Source organism: Lepus europaeus, chromosome 8 (assembly GCF_033115175.1).
Source record: "Lepus europaeus isolate LE1 chromosome 8, mLepTim1.pri, whole genome shotgun sequence".
Lineage (NCBI taxonomy): Eukaryota > Metazoa > Chordata > Mammalia > Lagomorpha > Leporidae > Lepus > Lepus europaeus.
Genome location: NC_084834.1, coordinates 58,609,407 through 58,630,809, shown reverse-complemented (window position 1 = coordinate 58,630,809; position 21,403 = coordinate 58,609,407). Strand labels below are relative to the sequence as shown.

The window sequence follows — 21,403 nt, the reverse complement described above, 5'->3', positions numbered from 1 at the left end:
ACTTGGGAATTATCAGGACTTTGTCTGAAATTGGGAGTTTATGTCAAGTGTCATTCATGTTACTGGAGATATTGTATTACTGAACTGATTTGTAATGAATTATTTCATTGGACTTAAAATTTCTATGAACTAATTGAAAGTAGTAATTCTGTTAACAGTACAATGGTCAGGAATGATTTCAATAATAAAATCATAGGCAATATACAATGAAAAAATTTTTTTCATAATGAGTCAGATATACGATTAATCAGGTTATAATTTTTAAAAGATATAACATTAAATGTTCACTGTTAATTTTTTAAATAGCTTTTTTATAGGGTTACAGATGAAAATGCCAAAAACAGTGAACTTCACCTTGTTGGTATGATCTGCTACACCAGCCGACATTATTGTGCCTTTGCTTTTCATACCAAGAGTTCCAAATGGGTATTTTTTGATGATGCCAATGTGAAAGAGGTATGTGATATTTCTATAACTGGAGTAATTATTGTGATTTTGCTTTTTTGAACAAATGGCATAGTAATATATATATGAAAGATATAATGATGTAAAATAATAAATTAGTAATAGCATCATTAAGTTCAAATTTCCTTATATTGATTTTGGCTTATTTTGACTTTACTAGTAGTCCATTTCTGGAATAATAAAAGATTGATAATAAATACTAGTGTACAAACATGTAACTTTCAGTGATGATCCCTTTTGTCAGATACATAGTCTTATATATATTTCTTTATGATTAATTCACAATTTCCTACATATCACCAACTTGTTAACTAGTCATGAAAACATAATTTTTTTTTTAAATTAGGATAATCTTCAAATTTTGTGAGTGAAGTTAGAAATGTCTATTATATCTTTTGGTAAATATTTACCCAAAATTAATGTCTAGAAAATTAGTGAATAATGGTTCTTAAGGGGTATCAGAACCACATGTGGAGCTTTGTATAAAATATGTATTTCTGGACTCTTGAATTCTCAGTTAAGTAGTATACGGGCAAAGTGTCTGAATTTTTAAGTTCCAAAGGAGAATCAGACATGTCATACTTGAAAATAAAGGTATTGACAGTACTGTTTTCAGACTTAGTGGTTTTGAGAGTCCTGTTATTAGCCAGTAAACAAAAAATAATTATTTTTTGGTTGTTATAAGCAACTTATGTAGAATTCTGTTTACTTTCACTTTACTTTCTAACAGGCCATTTATCGTTACTGCTGTGATTATTTATACATAGCAATTTCTTAGCTAATATTCAATAAGCATGAACCTTGAAAATGACTGAAAAATTGTACTTCATCAAAACTTAAATTTTTTTCTCTTCAGTAAGCTACTCTTAGGAGAATGAAATAACAAGACACAGAAAATATTTGTCAAATATATGTCTAATGAAGACTTTGTCTAGAATATTTGAAGAATTTTTACAACACAGTAATAAGGCAATCAAACTCTAAAAATGGACAGTTCAGAGAAGAATATATAGGAATGGTCCTTGGGATAGTATTCAATACATTATTAGCCACAAGGGAAATACAAATTTAGTTCACAATGAGATTCTAATTCTCACTCGTTATAATGACTAAAATTAAAAAACTGACCATACCAACAGTTGACAAGGATATGAAACAGCTAGACCTCTCACATGATGCCAGTGAAACTGCAAAAATCAAACACAAATTTTGGAAACCAGTCTGTCAATTTTTTATAAATTTAAACATATACTTACCATACACCCATACAGTCCAGCAGTTCCACTCCTGAGAAGACGTATGTCCACATAGAAATTGTACTTGAATGTTCATGGTAGCTTTCTTCGTAGTTAAAACTGGCAAGACCACAGATGTCCATCAACAAGTGAATGGATAAGCAAATTGTGCTGTGCTATCTAGTGGAATACGATACTCATCAATAAAAAGGAATGAACTCTTCATTCATGCAGTAATGTAGACGAATCTCTGAAGCATTATGCTAAGTGAAAGAACCAAGCCATAAACAGCTAATACTGTGACTTTGTTTACATGGAATTTTAGAAAATGAAAACGTTATAGAAAGGAGGTCAGTGTTTTTTAGGAGCTGAAAAAGGGAGCTTTTCAGATTTTGAGGTGAGGATTACATGACTTTGTAATTTTGTCAGAACTCAATGACTTGTCCATTGTAACTGGATAATTTTATTTTATGTAAATTACCAGTAAAACCAATGAATACTTTTGATGTCCAAAAATAAACATTTTGCTTAAATTACTTAGTGTTTTGATACTAGGGTTTAAGGAGTTCCATCTTGAGTCAGTGTGTAACATTTGGAGTGTCTACTTTGCATCTACACAGTTTAAATTGTCAAAATTTGTAGGAAGAACTGCATCTGTGAATCTCCCTGTGAGGTGTTTTTGTTTTTAAACTGGCCCCTCAAGTCTATCTCAGAATCCCAGCTGAATGTGTGTTTGCAAAAGCTCCTCAGGATTTCCTTTTTTAAAAGGCCCTTTCCCTGCAAAACCCAGTATTCAGAATGCTTTGTGATATTTTTGTGTTATTTTCAAAGCAGCTTTATAGAGGTGTAATGTGCATATGTTAAAATGTACCCAGTTTAAGTATGCAATTTGAGTTTTGATGAATGTATACACCTATTTCACTGTACAATCAGTATATTGAATGTTTTTATCATTCCAGAAGAGTTCTGTTGTGCTCTTTTTTTCTGTCAGTCGGTTTGTCCTGTCTTGGGCCCAAGAAATCACTGATCTCACTATAGATTAGTTTTGTCCATTCTACAGTTTTATATAAATGGTCTTTTGCAGTACGTTCTGTTCTGTGTCTGGCTTCTTTCCCTTAGCATACTGCCTTTAAGATTAATTTGTATTGTTTGTATTAGTGCTTCATTTTTGTTGTGTTCCTTTTGATGGCTGTATGACAATTTATGCATTTACCTGTTGAAGAATGAACAATCTTTGTGTGAACATACATTTTTGCCATTGCTCTTAGGTAATACCCAGAAGTGGAATTTCTTGGTTGTATGGTGTATGTTAAATTGTACAAGAAATTGCCAAATGGATTTCCCAGTGGTTGATAGAATTCCTGTCAGCAATGTACCAGAGTTCCTATCATTCCATGGTCCCAGCAAGCAGTGTGTTGGCAGTTTTTAATTTGGCCCTTCTAAGTGGGTGCATCATATTTTTTTTTTTTTTTTTGACAGGCAGAGTGGACAGTGAGAGAGAGAGACAGAGAGAAAGGTCTTCCTCTTTGCCGCTGGTTCACCCTCCAGCTGCGGCCGGCGCACCGCGCTGATCCGAAGGCAGGAGCCAGGTGCTTCTCCTGGTCTCCCATGGGGTGCAGGGCCCAAGCACTTGGGCCATCCTCCACTGCCTTCCCGGGCCATAGCAGAGAGCTGGCCTGGAAGAGGGGCAACCGGGACAGAATCCGGCACCCCGACCGGGACTAGAACCCGGTGTGCCGGCGCCGTTAGGCAGAGGATTAGCCTGTTGAACCACGGCGACAGCCTCATATTGTTTTCACTGTGATTTTAATTTGCAAATTTCCCTTATGGTTGATAGTGTTTTCAGCATCTCTTCATGTGCTGATTGGAGATTCGTGTATCTTTTTAGAAATCCTTTATTCCATCTAGCAGTCCTCCATTAGATGTATCTTATTTTTAAAGACTTTTTTCATAGTGTCTTTCCAAGAAAAGAAGTTGTTAGTTAATTTTGATTGAAATCCTTTTATAAATTTTGGTTTCCTATGGTTTGTTTCATAACATATCTAAAGAATCTTCACCTTCCCCAAGATATAAAGATTTTTTCTTCTGTAAGTTTTGTAATTTTTATTTGATTTATTCTGAGTAAATTTTTGTGATTTATTGGTAATAGGGTTGAAATTCTTTTTCTCATCCACTGTCTGTTTCAGCATTTGTTGAACTGATTCGCTGGTATTCTTCTTTGAATTGCCTTGCAGTCTTTGTCAAAAATTGATCAACCATGTGTGTGGAGAGCTTTTTAAAATTTATAATTAAATCTTGATTTAGAAAGTCTATAATTTCTGCCAACCAATTTTTTAAATGATAATGTTTAAAAAACTTATTTGCTAAATAAGATTAATCATATCATCTGATGGACAATTGAACTGCTACCATCTAAGTGTCTAAAACTTTTTTAATTTCAGATCAATTCAGAATCTTTGCCTTTTCGTGTAAACACATTGATTAAGAGGTCTTATTTTATTCTTTATGTTTTTTAAAAAGGTTGGAGCTAGATGGAAAGATGTGGTCTCCAAGTGTATTCGTTGCCACTTCCAGCCACTGCTTTTGTTTTATGCGAACCCAGATGGCACAGCGGTTTCTACTGAAGATGCACTTAGGCAGGTGGTCAGCTGGTCACATTACAAATCCGGTGCAGAAAATATTGGTAATTATTTTAAAATAGCATTTTTTAGTGTTTTTCTATTATAATAAACTAGGAATACTAGTATATTGAACATAAATGAATGTTGAGGATAATGTCAAAATTGAGTTTCATCACAATGGGGTTTAGGGAATTCTAGTACTTCTTGTTATGTTTAGAAAGGGAACTTTCGGCCGGCGCCGTGGCTCAACAGGCTAATCCTCCTCCTTGTGGCGCCGGCACACCGGGTTCTAGTCCCGGTTGGGGCGCCGGATTCTATCCCGGTTGCCCCTCTTCCAGGCCAGCTCTCAGCTATGGCCCGGGAGTGCAGTGGAGGATGGCCCAAGTCCTTGGGCCCTGCACCCGCATGGGAGACCAGGAGAAGCACCTGGCTCCTGGCTTTGGATCAGCGAGATGCGCTGGCCGCAGTGGCCATTGGAGGGTGAACCAACGGCAAAAAGGAAGACCTTTCTCTCTGTCTCTCTCCCTCACTATGCACTCTGCCTGTCAAACAAACAAAAAAAAGGGAACTTTCCTTTTCAATGTGAGGATAATGTCAAAATTGAGTTTCAGTACAGTGGAGTTTAGGGAATTCTAGTACATCTTGTTGTGTTTAGAAAGGGACATTTCCTTCTCAGTGAAGTCAGAAACTTCAGGCGTCAGGCACTGTTACACTTACACAGCAGAGAAGAACTTCTTACCTATCAGTGAATACTGAGATTTAAAATGATTTAGTGGGGGTAGGTATGGCACAGTAGGTTAAGCTGCATCTTGTGATGCCTACATTCTCATATGACAGTGCCTGGGGCGGAATCCCATCCCCACTTCCAATCCAGCTTCCTGCTAATGTGCACTCTGCATGCAACAGGTAATGGCTCAAGTACTTGAGTCTCTGACAGCCATTTAGGAGTCGATGTAATTCTTGACTTTGGCCTGGCCAGTTCTGGCTATTGCCAGTATTTGGGCAGTGAACCAACAGATGGAAGCTGCTACTCTCTCTCTCTGTCTCTCTCTCTCTTTCTTCCTTTCAAATAAATACAAATAAATAAACTTTAAAAAGTGATTGAGTACACCAGAAAAAGTTCAAAGAAGCTAGACCATTTGGCACTGCATTACTAAGTATGTAAATATCCTTAGACAACGTTAATCCTTTTAAGTTTTAAGTAATTTTGTCTGCAGTCTTGAAAGTATCTGAAACAGTAACTCAAACATTTCCTTTCCTGGTAGTAAGGAAGACAGTGACACACTTTCACTTATTTTTTTAAGGATGTGAAAAGCCCACAGTTTATAAGTCAGATAATTCGAAAGAGAATGGAGTTGGCGACCAGGCCAAACAGAGAGAAAACCAGAAATTTCAAACTGATAATATGTCATCATTTAATCGGAACCACATTCAGACAAGTGGAGGGAGAGGGCCAGGTATGTGTTTAAGTTGTCATTTTTACATTATTACTGAACATGTTGGCCACTTACTTTCTTTACTAACTGAATCTGTAATTACTGGAGAGAATTGTGAAGAAGGGAGATGCTTCACTGGCTGTGTTAGCGACAAAGAGAAAATGACAAGTAGATTACCAAATGTTGTCTTTTGATTGATGCATTTCTCTAAGAGCTATAGTTTACCTGACCAGTTTGATTCCAGGAATTGTTTGAATTTCTCATGCACTCAGAGCTGTGGTAGGCCTGAGGCAGTCTACCCAGTAAAAGAAAGATCTGATAACGTCTTTTTGTCAAGGAGTTAACAAACAGCTTGAAAAAGACAAACATATTAATAATTTGGCATATATGCTAAAATTAAGTGGTTATTGGTGAATAGCTCAGAGTTGCTATAATAGTATTTTGTTCTTTTCTTTATTTTTATTCAACCCTGTATTATATGCCATGACTGTGACTTGAGCCCAAAATGAGGCGTCACAGTGCAGTGTGGGGTTATGGTTTAGAAATACATAAAACTTAATTGTGTGGATGTTCAAGATGATTTTATTGATAGTTTTGAAATGTTATTAATGAAGTAATATCAGACCATTAAAATGAACCAATGAAACCAGAATGAATAATTATCATCAACAAAGGTTTATAATACAGGCTTTTAAAAAGTCTTACTGAGACTCTCTTTTTCCCTCTCATGAATTCTTGGTACTTGAAGATTAAGGCATTTTTTGGTTTTCAAAATATACCTACTTTAAGTCCAGAAATAGTGTGTATGTGGTTGAGAGCACAAGCTTTGGAATCAGAGATGTTGGGCTCATATCCCAGTTCTACATTTACAGGGGATGGGAATGTGGGCAAGTGTCTAGTTTGTCCTTGCCTGAAATGGAGATAGTAATTGTACTTAATTTAAATGAGGATACATTTCGAATAATACCTGGCAAATAATGATCAGCTAGCTTTAGCTCTTGGTATTTAAATGGCAAGTCAGTTTTTTCTCTTTTTACACTTGCTCTTAGGGCCATGCAAGAAATTTTAAAATAAAACAGTATATGTGCAGCATCAGGAAAAATACTGAGTTTTTAGTTAGCATAAAAATGAGTTCATTGTATGCTTTAATCTGTGTTTTAAATAAGTAAAACCTTAAAATGTTTATAGAGTTCTGTTTTTACTTTTGTTAAATATTTTGAGAAATGATCTGTAACATTGTAAGAATTTCTTTTACAGTTAAGTTCACTCACAGTGATCAAAGGGAAAAGATAAGAGACATTTCCAGAGAATGTGCACTGAAAGCCATTGAACAGAAAAATTCACTTTCTCCACAAAGGAGAGATTTAGAGAAAGGACAAAGAAAAGATTTAGGCCGACATAGAGGTAAGTGAAGAGCTTAGAGCATTCATTTAAAAAGAGACTACTAAAAATTTTACTTTAAAATTGAGTGTCATAATATTAAATTTAATTTCTATGTGTTTATGTATCTATATGTTTGTTAGTGTGAGTTCTTTATTACACCTAAACTAAACCTAAAAATGCAGAGTATTCCTGATTTTTACATAATTGTAGCCTGAGAGACTAGTATTTTGTGTTTTGATTTTTTTAACTTTTATTTATAAATGTCCTTCATTCATGTGGAATATTCAAATAATAAGGGGGGTTATAAAAAAGTGAAAGGGCTTCTTTCCCTGAAATCTCTCATCTTCCTGTGATCTCAGTTACTAGTTTCCAAGTCATTATAAGCATGTCTTACTTCTTGTGCATTTTGCTCTTTTTTTCTTACGACACGGCATAATTGGACTCTAAAGACAGGTTCCTGCTGCAGTGACGTCCCTCTACATCTCAGGTGTATTTTTTGGGTCTAGCCATAGCATAAAGTCACTTTGGAGGAAGTGCTGGGTCAGGGTATGTTTATTTTTAATTGTGACAGATGTGATGTGTCTCAGTTGCCTTCTGAAAGGCTGCTGCACCACCAGTGAGTGGATGTCTGTTTCTTCACTCGCAGCAGCAATTGCTTTAACGTACTTTTAAGTCTTTACCAGTATATTTGGTGACAAATATTTCTCTGATTTTTGTAAATTGAGCTAGAATGCTTTTTTTCAAAAAACTGCTTGAATTATCTGCCTCTTAGATCATTTAAAAAAGTCTGCTTCTTTTATAAATGCCTCATTAGCATAAATGGGGACTGAAGAAGCACTTTATCTCAAAGTATGCAATATAATTTCTTCTTATTTTCCAGTGATTGCTTTACCTTTCTTCTCAAACATGATATTTGTCTTGTGATTAAAAAGTGACTCTAAAGAGTTGTTTATTTGTAACTTTAATTATTAAACTGTTTTTTTTTTTTAAAGATTTGGTTGATGAAGACCTGTCACATTTCAAATCTGGATCACCTCCTGCCCCGAATGGCTTTAGACAATATGGAAATCCACATCTGTATCATAGTCAAGGAAAAGGACCATGTAGACATGACCGAGTTGCCCATCATGGTCGAGCTGCACAAGTAATAAGTTCAAGTAAATCCCAGATTCTTGCTCCGGGAGAGAAAGTGACTGGCAAAGTTAAGGGTGACAGTGGCACTGGATATGATACAGACAGCAGCCAGGATTCGAGGGATAAAGGAAGCAGCTGTAATAGCAGCAGTAAAAACCGGAACCGAGGTTGGAAACCTATGAGAGAAACATTAAATGTTGACAGTGTTTTTAGTGAAAGTGAAAAAAGGCAGCACAGTCCAAGACATAAATCAAATATCAGTAACAAAGCTAAATGTAGCAAAGACCAGAATTTTAGTAATTGGCCAAAAGAGAATCCGAAACAGAAAGGTTTAATGACCATTTATGAAGATGAAATGAAGCAGGAAATAGGAAGCAGAAGTTCCCTGGACTCTAATGGAAAAGGAATGGAGAAAAATAGAGGCTTTGTAGAGAGTAAAATTCATGGTGACAATTGGCAGATACAAAGGACGGAGTCTGGATACGAAAGCAGTGATCACATCAGTAATGGATCTACTAATTTGGACTCACCTGTTATTGATGGACATGGTACTGTAATGGAGAACAGTGGTGTTAAAGAAATAGTATCCTTAAGGTAATACATAAAGTGAATGAATGATATTCTCTCTACCATCCTGTCTTATAAATTGTAGTAATTTTTAAAGTTTGGGGTCAGTTAACTGCAATAGAAACCGCATTTTTATTTGATATTTCAGATTTTAATTTTAATAGTTATTTTCTGATTCCAGAAATAAGTTGTTTTTAGGAAAGTTTAAAATAAATATATTACCATTGTTTTCACCACTGTTATTTATTGATTTGTACTACAGATTTTTCTTTTTTAAAAGATTTTATTTATGGGTTCAGTGCTGTGGTGTAGCAGGTAAAGCTATTGCCTGTGGTACTGGCATCCCATATGGGCCCCAGTTTCAGTTCTGGCTGCTCTACTTTTGATCCAGCTCTTTGCTAAGGCCTGGGAAAGCAGTGGAGGATGGCCCAAGGCTTTGGGTCCCTGCAGCTGTGTGGGGCACCTTGGATGAAGCTCCTGGCTCCTGGCTTTCGTTTGGCTCAGCTCTGGCCATTGTGGCCATTTGGGGAGTGAACTAGCGGATGGAAGACCTCTCTATGTCTCTCTCTGCCTCTGCCTTTCAAATAAAATCTTTAAAAAAAAAAAAAAGATTTTATTTATTTGAGAGGTAGAGTTAGAGACAAAGAGAGGAAGAGACAGAGAGAAAGGTCTTCCATCCACTGGGTAACTCCCCAAATGGCCACAATGGCCAGAGCTGGGCCAATCCAAAGCCAGGAGCCAGGGGCTTCTTCCGGGTCTCCCACATGGGTGCAGAGACCCAAGCACTTGGGCCATATTCAGCTGCTTTCCCAGGCCATAGTAGAGAGCTGAATCGGAAGAGGAGCAGGTGGAACTAGAACCAGTGTTCATGTGGGATGCTGGCGTCGCAGGAGGCGGCTTAGCCCACTTTGCCACAGCACTGGCCCTGTGCATTATAGGTTTTAAAGCATAGACTTAAATTGGCTGCATCTCAGTCACTAAGTTGATTGTTTAATTTTTCAGTCTGTGTGATTATTTATCATATCTCTGACATGTGCAATTCAATTTGAGCTGTATTTTCCCTTTAATTATGTAAAAGAATTTAGTTGAATAACTAAGATCATGTTAAGTTAATTAATTCTGAATGTGTACATTTATTATATTATTAGTAGTACAATCACACTTGTCAGTGTAATTTTTTTAAAGATTTATTTATTTATTTGAGAGGCAGAGTTACAGAGAGGGGGAAAGATAGAGAGATCTTCTGTCCACTGGTTCATTCCCTTCATGGCTGTAGCAGCTGGTGCTGGGCTGATCTGAAGCCAGGAGCTAGGAGCTTCTGGGACTCCTGTGTGGGAGCAGGGGCCCAAGCACTTGGGCCATCTTCCACTGCTTTCCCAGGCCACAGCAGAGAGATGGATCAGAAGTGGAGCAGCCAAGACACGAACTGACACACACATGGGATGCTGGCACCGCAGGCTCAGGCTTAACATACTACACCATAACACTTATCCCAGTAATTATGTTTTAAAAGTTTTATTTGAAAGGTGGAGAGACAGAGCACATGATTATGTTGACTGACTCACTCTGCAAATGCCTGCAAAAGCCAGGGCTGGACCAGGCTGAAAACAGGAGCCTGGAACTTCATTCAGGTCTCCCATGGGGGTGGTAAAGACCCAAGTACTTGAGAAATCATCTGCTGCCACCCAGGGTGGGCATTAATGGGAAGTCAGATTAAAAGTGGAGGGAGGTGGGGCCGCCACTGTAGCATAGCGGGTAAGCTGCCAACTGTAGTGCTGGCATCCCATACGGGTGCTGGTTCAAGTCCTGGCTTCTCCACATCTGATCCAGCTCTCTGCTATGGCCTAGGAAAGCAGTAGAAGGTGGCCCAAGTGCTTGAGACCCTGCACCTGCTTAGGAGACCTGGAAGAAGCTTGGATTGGGCCAGTTTTGACCATTGTGGCCATCTAGGGAGTGAACCAGCGGATGGAAGACCTCTCTCTCTGTCTTTCTGTCTCTCTCTGCCTCTCTCTTTCAAATAAATAAATAAATCTTTAAAAAAAAAAAAAAAGCTTCTGAAGCCAGGTCCTTTTGCCTTATGCTTACAGGCCATTTTAAGAAAAAAGTGGAGGTCGGACCCAAACCCAGACTCTGAGATAAGAGAAGCCGACATCCCAAGTGGCAGCTTAATGGCTGCATTTCAACACCTGCCCCTTCTTTGTATTATTCTACAACATGCCCACAGCTTAGTGACTGATTTCTCAAGTCAGTCTAACCTCTTTTTCTGCTTTTAATCCTTCTAGAATATCTTAATTTGATATTAGCTGTGTTTGACCACATTCATTATTAAGAAGCTAGATTTTCAAAAATCAGCTGCTCATATTTTATTAAAATAATTGTTTCAACAAGAACTCAAAGAAACTCTTTTTACTTGGCAAGACAATTTCATAACACTTCTTGGAAAAAGTAGCCTAGGGTAGTAGAAAAATCAGGACTTAGTAACCATAACCAAATAGACTTGAATTTTCATTATCAGGCAAATTAATTAGACTTTTACAACCTTAATATCCCAATGCAAAATGGAGACCATAACTACTTGTAAGCACTGAGAGCTATAAATTAAATAATGTACATTAAGCCACATGGCATATATTAATTGTTTTAGTGAGTATTAATTTCTTTTCTTTCTCTAAAAAATAAGATAATCCATAATAACTGATATGTTTGTTGTGTGTTTTATTTTCTAGTGATCAGCTTCAGATGAGTAACTCAAATGTAGAACACATGGACTGTAACTCCCATCAGAATAAAAACCATATAGGAGGTAAGCATTTCACTTAAATGTAATAGTTGCAGTAAAGAATAGATTGCAGTAATTTATTGCTTGCTGTTTTGACGTTAACTAAGAGAAAATCCTGTATGGCTATAGAAATTATTTAAAAGTAACTTTGAAATATCAATGAACAAATCATTTAAATTAATGTATAAAGCATATTCTAATAAAGATAGTTGAAAGAAGGCAGTCAGCATTTGTTTTTGTATGTATATTGTCTGTGCATGCTATGTTTTTCTCATATTCTTCAAAGTATCACTTTGATTAGCTAAATATTGTTTTTCAATTTTGTAGTCTTTTTATTTTTTTATTTTATTTAATTAATTAATTAATTTATTTTTTGACAGGCAGAGTGGATAGTGAGAGAGATAGAGAGAAAGGTCTTCCTTTTTGCCGTTGGTTCACCCTCCAATGGCCACTGCGGCCGGCGCATCACGCTGATCCGAGGCCAGGAGCCAGGTGCTTCTCCTGGTCTCCCATGCGGGTGCAGGGCCCAAGGACTTGGGCCATCCTCCACTGCCTTCCCGGGCCATAGCAGAGAGCTGGCCTGGAAGAGGGGCAACCAGGATAGAATCCGGTGCCCCAACCGGGACTAGAACCCGGTGTGCCAGCGATGCAAGGCGGAGGATTAGCCTATTAAGCCACGGCGCTGGCCAGTCTTTTTTTATTTTACTTATTTGAAAGGCAGAGTTAGAAGGAATGACAGAGAAAGAGAGTGAGTGAGTGAGAAAGAGAGAGAGAGTGAGAGAAATATGTTACAAGGGTTGGGAGTGGGCCAGGCTGAAGCCAGGAGCCTGGAACCCCATCTGGGTTTCTCATGTAGTGGCAGGGGCTCAAGCACTTGGGCCATCTTTCACTGCTTCCTCAGGCACAATAGCAGGGAGCTGGACCAGAGGTGGAGTTGAACCAGCATCCACATTGGATGTTGGCATCACAAGTGGTGGCTCAACGCATTGTGCTACAATCAATGCCAGCCCTTTTGCAGTCTACTTACAAAGATGGTGGGAAAGTGCAGTTTTGTAGATGCCTGGAAATGTATGTGTAAACAGCTTTAATGACTACTTTATGAATTAAGAACAAAGAAAAAAATCATAAAAAGCTTTCTGGGAAAGTTCAGTTTGGAAACAATAAATAATGTAGTGGTATGGCATTATTCTAGGTGATTTGTTAGCAAACCAGAGCCAGCAAGAAGCAAGAACAGATATTTGAACGTGTACAGCTTTTAGGATTGTTACCGGAGAACATATCTGAAGGATCTGGGGAAAGAGGGATCAAGGAAAGTGATGAGTAAGGCAGTTATTGATGTTGCAGCCAGACAGCATGTTCCTATTTTAAGAATTCAGAGGGAAAAGAGGCATATAATTTTTCACAATAAGAAATCACCACAAACAATAAATTTTAAAGTCTTTTAGTCTCTATCATCCTTAAGACTTTTGTGGAGATTATTTTTCAGGTTGCAGACATTGAACATGATTAATTGGTAAATTATTTTGTTTTCATCAAATGTTATAATATCAGAAGGAAACATTTATATTAAGGAAATAACTTTCCTTTCCCATATTAAAACGTCTCGTCTGTTTAAAAAATCTGATAAAAGTCTGGTAACCAAGTATTACAGGAAACAGTGCAGGGTTGGCCAGAAATCAGAGCAGAAGCCTGTGAGGTTGAACAATAACTGCAAGTTCAGTACTCTTTTCAAAATGATGCTTGCTTCCTGATGGTTATAAAAACACAAGGTCATAGGGATTTTGATGGTCCAGAGAACATTGCTTTATGAGCTTTGAACTGACTTTCTGGAATTACGTAAAAGAGTATGTAATGCACTTGATTTTTTTGTTGTTGTTGTTGTGGCAAAGTATGTATAACATCATTTAGAATTGTGTTTTTAAGTGTATAGTTCAATAAGTACATACAATGACTACCATAGGAGTAAAGAACAAATAGAAGGCAGATGTCATGATGCGGTGGGATAAGCCACCGGGTGGGACGCCTGCATCCTATATCAGAGTGCTGATTCAAGTCCTGGCTACTCTGCTTCCAATACAGGTCCCTGCTCATGTGCCTGGGAACCAGCAGATGAAGGTCTAAATACTTGACTCCCTACCACCCATGTGGGTGATCCAGGTGAAGTGACTAGCTCTTGGCTTCAGCCTGGTCCAGTCCTAGTAGTTGCAGCCATTTGGGGAGTGAACCAGCAGAGGGACGATCTCTCTCTCTCTCTTTCTCTTCTTATCTCTGTCTTTCTCTCTCTCTCTCTTAAATAAATAAATCCTTCTAAAGAAAAGGACAAATTGAAAAATTGACAGAAAAGAACACTTATGGAAAAGTAAAGTTTGGAAAAAATAAATATGCAATGGTGTATCATTATTAGTGATTTATTATCAACACAGAGCAGTTCAGAAGCAAATAAGATGTTTAAATGTCTACAGAAATCAAGATTGCTATTAGGAGAACACACATGAAGGATTTAGCAAAAGTCAAGGCCAATGGTAAGCTAGGGATTATTGATGTTCATTTACCTTGTTGTACCACAGTGCCTGACGTTCATCTCCAGAGCTTTTTATCTTCTCAAACTGAAATTGTCTACCCACTAAGCAACTACTCTACATTTTCCCCTATCCCCAGCCCCTGGCAACCACTATTCTACTCTGTATCTCTGAATTTTGACTACTTTAGGTACCTTATATAAGTAGAATCATATAAAATTGCCCTTTTTTATCTGCCTTATTTCACTCAGCATAATGATCTTGGGGTATGTCAATGTTGTCATATATCAGAATTTTATTCCTTTTTAAAAAGCTGGGTAGTACTTGTGTTCTGTTGTATGATATATTCCATCTTGTTTATCCATGGACATTTGATGGACATTTGGGTGGTTAACTACCTTTTAGCTATTGTGAATAATACTGCTGTTAACATCGGTTTGCAAATAAGTTTACATCCCTGCTTTCAGTTCTTTTGAGTATAAATCCAGATGTGCACTTGTTGGATCCTGTGTGTAGTTTTGGAGGAACTGTCATATTGCTTTTCAGAGCAGCTGTGTTATTTTACATTTGTACCAGCAATGCACAGGGTTTCCACACTCCCCATATATTTGCCAACACTTGTTATCTTCTTGTTTTTAAAATAAGTTTCTTACATGGTTTTGTGTAACCCATTTTAATTGAACTACATAAATATCACTATTTTAATGTTACTCCTTATTTTGTCAACTTTAAAGTCTACCATAGTTTTCTAAGCTGGTCTTTTCCTTGAACACCTTTGTTAACCTCCCACTCTGTGGAGTATGTATTCCCTTCCCCACTCCAGGACTGAAAATATGCGAGGAAGTGATATAGGAATGTTTTTCTCAAACTGAAAACTTGTCATTTTTTTTCAAACCTTCATACCTCACGATTTCATTCTTTGTGACTGCATGTGATTTTATTGCTCTTCTACTGCACACTTTTTTTTAAAGATATTTTAATTAATTAATTAGTTATTTGTAAGGCAGAGTTACAGAAGCAGAGGCAGAGAGAGAGGTCTTCTGTCCTCTGGCTCACTCCCCAAATGGCCACAACGGCCAGAGCTGGGCCGATCCAAAACCAGGGACCTGGAGTTTCTTCTGGGTCTCCCATGTGGATGTAGGGGCCCAAGGATTTGGGCCATCTTCTACTGTTTTTCCAGGCCATAGCAGACAGCTAGATCAGAAGTGGAGCAGCTGAGACTTGAACCAGCACCCATATGGGATGCCTATTCTGCAGGTGGCGGCTTTACCCGCTATACCACAGTGCTGGCCCCTGCACAGTTAGTTTTCAATGTCTTATTTTCATCTACTTGAAAGGCAGATCAAGATACTTATCTATATCTAAGTCTATATATGTCTCTTCCATCTGGTGGAACATTCCCCAGATGACTATAATAGCCAGGGCTGGGCCATGCCAGAAGCCAGGAGCCTGAAACAGTCTGACCCTCCTTTGTGAGTGGCAGGGGCCCAATCACTTGAACCATTATCTGCTGCCTTTCAGGATGCATTAGCTGGAAGTTGGATTGGAAGCAGAGGAGCCTAGACTTGAGCTGGCTCTTTGATACAGGATGTAAGCATCCCAATCAGCCTTCTAATCTGCTGGGCCACAACACCGACACCCACTGAAATTATTGACCTGTGGAATCATTTTCTACCAATAGCTAAAATACTTAAAAGTATTTCATACAGAAGTTGGCGCTGTGGCATAGTATTTAAAGCCACTGCCCGCAGTGCTGGCATCCCATATGGATGCCGATTTGAGTCCTGGATGCTCCATTTCCGATTCAGATCCCAGATATGGCCTGGGAAAGCAGTAGAAGATGGCCCAAGGACCCCCCGCATCCATGTGGGAGAACCAGAAGAAACTCCTTTCTTCGGATTGGCATAGCTCTGGCCATTGTGGCCATTTGGGGAGTCAACTAGTGGATGAAAGACCTCCCTCCCTCTCTGCCTCTGCCTTTCAAATAAATAAATAAATCTTTTTGTTTTGTTTTGTTTTAAAAAAAGTATTTCATACAGGTATATTTACTTTATTTAATTGAATGGCAAAAAGAAAGACCAAAACAGAAGATCTCTCATCTGGAGCTGGGCCAGGCTGAAGTCAGGAGCTGGGAACTCAATCTGAGTCTCCCATGGGGTGGCAGGAACCCAACTACATGAGTCACTACCTGTTGCCTCCCAGGGGGTACATTAGCAGGAAGCTAAAATCCAGATCAGAGCTGGGACTCAAAGCCAGGCACTCCAGTATGGGATGCAAATGTCCCAGCCACTGTATTGAATACCTGCCCTCATACAAGTATATTCGATGGTAGAGAACCAGAATCTGTTATAATGCCATTGTAGCTATTTCTTTTTCTATTCATTAATAGAGACATTATATAAGTTGGTCTGCCTATGTCTTTATGGGTTCTGTTGCAAAAAACCTTCCTTATACCTGCCTAAAACTATTATCTGGGGACATTGTCAAAATTGCCACAGTACCATTTTGAGTGTTTTAGCTCTTCTTTTAGAATGGAGTTTTAATGGCATTTTAAATGCTTTAAATTAAATCCAAGCTAAGAAAAATGATATGTTCAAATGGATGTATTCAGGAGAAAGAACCACACATTTGAAGAATACAAGTAGTTTGGTATATGCAAGGCATAGGTGGAAATAGGAGATGATGGAAAGAGGATAGAAGCCAAATCATGTCGAAACTTCATGCTATTTTTTAATCTTACAGGAAGTGGAGAGGCACTAAAGGGCAAGGAGAGTGGCAAACTCCCACTTGTATTTTAGAAAAGACCATGGAATAGCAGCGTGGGGAGTAAATTTGGAGCAATGAGAAAAAAATTGCTAGATGACTGTTGTGACAGCCTAGGAGAGGAAAGCTGAGGACACAAACTAATGCATCACAATGCAGACAGAAGACTTGGGAGAATCCAGCAAGCATACACAAGCAGGATGATCAGTCACATTCAAAATGAGGGGAAAAGAAAGGGAGGACAGCTGTACTGGGGACTTTCATAACCAGGTTCACCACTGACCGAAACAAGGAATATGGGAAGAACTAACTGGGTTAAGGGCAGGTGTTTTTTTTGATTTCTTAAATTTATCATCTAGGTAAACAGATTTTAATTGGCAGTTATGAATGTAAGTTTAGAATTCAGGAAAGATTATGTGATTAGTAACCATTGGCATGCGTGGAATTGAATGCCATAGTCATGGACAAGATCATTCAGGAAAACTGGAGATTGTAGGGGAGAGAGGTGAGCTGGAAGGGTATGAAAAAGTCCCAGAGAGGGAGTTGTCATAACTGGAAGTTAGAGAAATGGAGAACCTGATGGAGAGTGGCCACAGACAAAGCAGAATAAAGATCGAAGCCCTGGGCCAATTCGAGTTAGTAAGTCATCTGTGACGTCGTGCCAGCAGTTTTAGAGAACAGTAGAAACAGAAGGAAGACCGAGGTGGAATTGAAGTACTGCTTTATTTGGAAGTAATCTAGAAGTAAACGGCTGTGATATTTGTTTGTTTGTTTGTTTTGAAATATTTATTTATTTGAAAGTAAGGATTACACACAGAGAGAGGAGAGGCAGAGAGAGAGAGAGAGAGGTCTTCCATCTGCTGGTTCACTCCCCAATTGGCCGCAATGGCCGGAGCTGCGCCGATCCGAAGCCAGGAGCTTCTTCCAGGTCTCCCACGTGGGTGCAGAGGCCCAAGGACTTGGGCCATCTTCTCTGCTATCCCAGGCCACAGCAGAGAGCTGGATTGGAAGAGGAGCCACCCGAACTAGGACTGGCGCCCATGTGGGATGCTGGTGCTTCAGGCCAGGGCATTAACCCACTGTGCCACAGTGCCGGCCCCAGGGCTGTGATATTTGTAACTAACTCGTAAAGAGTTCAGACTGAAGAAAAAGGGGAGTACACTGTTAACAGTAGTTGAATCCGGATAAAAGAAATACCAGTATTGTTTGTATTATTTTAAATCCTTCAACTATTCTGAACTTTTGAAATTATTTCCAAATAAAAAATTGAAAGGGAATTACAGTATAACAAAAAGTGAAAAAAAAGAAAGAAGTGCATTTTATCTGTAAAAACAATACATTTCCTTGACTAGCAAAGAGGTAGTACTTAGACAAGAAAATAAAACCAAGTATTTAGTTTGGGGTATGTATAATTTTTTAGGTGGGAGAAGCTTGGGTATTTATATTACAGAAGGTAATCATATCTAGTGGGAGAGGAAAATGTAAAGAATAGATGAGAACAATAATCAGTGCAATGAGACCCTTGAAGTAGAGTGAGAAGGAAACAGAGGGCAGAGTGAGAGGCTTTGAATGAAAGGAATGGGGCTTTACTTTCAGAGACATAAAGACGAGTACAGTTGTTGATTAGTGTGTATTTGTGCCAGGCCGGGCAGTGGAATTAGTTCATACTAATGGGTGTTCTCTGTTCTCCATGAGGAAGGGTTATCTACTGAGATAAATATATAGGTTACAGTATTGACGGGTCTGAGTCAGGCCAAAGCTAGCAGCCAGGAACTCCATCCTTGAGTCCCACGTGGGTGGCAGGAGCTGGAATACTTCGGCCATTCTTTCCTGCCTTCCAGGGGCATTAACAGGAAGCAGGATCAGAAGTAGAGCAGCCAGACTTCAATCAGCATTCTGATAATGGGATGCTGGCGTCGCAGGTTGTGTCTTTAACTTGCTGCGCCACAATGCTGGCCCCTGCCATTTGTTTTTAAAGAACTCTGCAACATTGCTTAATCTCAGTAGATCCTAGAAATCAGGATTATTTCATGCTGCAATTCTTGATTTTGGAAATGACAAGAGTGAAAAAAGTTAATCAGTGTTCTGTTGATTACCTTATTTTTTTATAAAAAAAAAATCTGTACTTCTACTTTCTTAAGTGAAATATTCTATCCTTAATTTTGTTAAGTCTTAGAATTAAAAATGCTGCGCGTCGGGACCGGGGTCGGGTGCGGAGAGCCCTTCATCCCGGGAAATGGGGCACGGCCGGAAAGGGGGCCGCCCTCTCGCCCGTCACGCACCGCACGTTCGTGGGGAACCTGGTGCTAAACCATTTGTAGATGACCTGCCTCTGGGTCCGGGTTTTGTAGGTAGCAGAGCAGCTCCCTCGCTGCGATCTATTGAAAGTCAGCCCTCGACACAAGGGTTTGTAAAAACAAAACAAAACAACAACAAAAAAAGAATTAAAAATGAAAAATGTTATTGGAAGAGTTTACATATGTGCACAGATTGATCATTTTCTCTAAAATAAAATGTTTTTTCAAACTGCAGAATATGTTCATTTCAAATAAATAGTAGTGCATAAAGGATCTGCAGAAAGTGAATGAAAGTGCCTATTAGGAAAAATGGCATGGATTACAAATATTTTTGTCTCAAAATAAATATCTTTTTAATTCATTTCATTTTCCACAAACTTTTTGAAGTCCACTATGTTTAGAAAAATGTACTTTAATCAGTTGATTTTGTTTCTGTGCACATTATTTTTTTTTTCTAAGAATTTTATACACTGTTGACAGGCAGTATATTAACATGAGATTTTTTTTCTCACTTGCTTTGGCCCAATACCACCCAATGGGTATTTGTATATTTTTTAAACTAAAAGCTTTTGGTACTGGAATTTGTAGTAAAATGGCAATATTTGCTTTTCCTTTACAGTATAGTTCCAGTGAGAAAAGATATTATTGACCCCTGCTTTTTTGTTTTGTAACATCCCAAAGTTTTTGAATTAGGTGCTATAATTATAACCTAAAGATATCTCTATTTTTTTGGTTATGGTAAATTTAACCAGAAATACCAGTTAAAAAGTTTTATGATTTTCCAACTTACTCAAATTTTATTTAAATGTATTTTTATTGTAAATTAGGTCAGGGATGAAGTTATTGCTTAAGATTTATAGTTGTGGTATTATATTACAAAATCTCACTACACATAAGAGTAAAGATTACATTGTCTAGACTGGTAGTTTGGTTTTATTGCTGTATCAATCTGTTTTAAACCTAGGTCATCTTTTCAGAGGAAATATATTTTGATTTCTTAAATATTATGCTATGGGTTATTTTGATACATTACAGAAAATAGTATTAATTAAAGCTTCTTGTCTTGACATTGAGGTTTCTTCTGCGCCAAGTGTTAAAATTGGACTATCTTAGATTTCCAAAGAACCTGGAGCCAGAATTCCCGGTACAGACACATGGATGTTTATGTCAGCAGAAGAGAAAAATAACACATCTATTTTTAAGTTAGTTGGAATTCTGAACTCAAACCACTTGGTTGAATGCTTGCCATAGTGATACTAAAATTTCAGACATTGTGTAAAGCCTCTGCTGCCTCCTGCTGCCCAGTGTGTGAATACCTTCAGAGAAATAATTAGTTTTAAAGAATTATGCATTCATTTCCTTTAAAACTTGAATTTTATTGAAAATTATAATACAAAGTGATGTTATGATTTTTAACTTTTTTATTTTTTAAGATTGTTATTTATTTGAAAGGCGGAGTTACAGAGAGAAAAAGAGAAAGGCAGAGAAAGAGGTCTTCCATCCATTGGTTCACTTCCTGAATGGCCACAACAGACAGGGGTGGACCAGGCCAAAGCCAGGAGTCAGGAGCTTCTTCCAGGTCTCCCACGTGGGTACAGGAACCCAAGCACACTGTGTTCCCAGGCTCATTAGCAGGGAGTTGGTTCAGAAGTGGAGCAGCCAGGACTTGAACAGGTGCCTGTATGGAATGGCAGTGTCACAAGCAGTGGCCAGTATCACAAGCAGTGGCTTTATCTGCTACGGCATAATGTTGGCCCCATAGATTTTTAATATAATGTAGAATGATTAAATCAAACTGATTCTTAGCCTGTGTATGATTTTAAGTTTAATGTTCCCAAAGAAGAAAAAAAAATATAAACTTGGAGTTATAGATGGATGAAGAAGTTGGCATATTTCTTGGAAACTGCTTCCAGATTTAACCTTTAGAGCCTGATCATAATGAAATGTAGATTTTGAAAAACAGGGCAATAGTTAATGTATTCTGATCAACTGTAGATTGCAGTTGAATTTTGAATGAGTAGATGGTTTTTAGAAATGTGAGATCAGGGGCCAGCATTGTGGCACAGCAGGTTAAGCTACCACCTGCAGTGCTGTCATTCCATATCTCAGTGCTGGTTCGAGTCCTGTGTTTCCCATCCAGCTCCCTGCTAATGTGCCTAAGAGAGTGGTAGAAGATGGCCCAAGTTCCTTGGATCCATCTTAAT

The 21,403-nt window shown here is 38.2% G+C and overlaps 1 protein-coding gene across 1 annotated transcript in view; it reads left to right on the top strand.

Annotated features, from left to right (window-relative positions):
- USP53 (ubiquitin specific peptidase 53) overlaps window positions 1-21,403 on the top strand; it is a 76,120-nt gene that overhangs the window by 43,409 nt on the left and 11,308 nt on the right. The window contains exons 9-14 of the mRNA XM_062199690.1: window positions 307-456; window positions 4,221-4,383; window positions 5,626-5,778; window positions 7,015-7,161; window positions 8,133-8,868; window positions 11,568-11,644. Coding sequence (XP_062055674.1) covers window positions 307-456; window positions 4,221-4,383; window positions 5,626-5,778; window positions 7,015-7,161; window positions 8,133-8,868; window positions 11,568-11,644 — 1,426 coding nt within the window. The remainder of the gene's footprint in view (window positions 1-306; window positions 457-4,220; window positions 4,384-5,625; window positions 5,779-7,014; window positions 7,162-8,132; window positions 8,869-11,567; window positions 11,645-21,403) is intronic.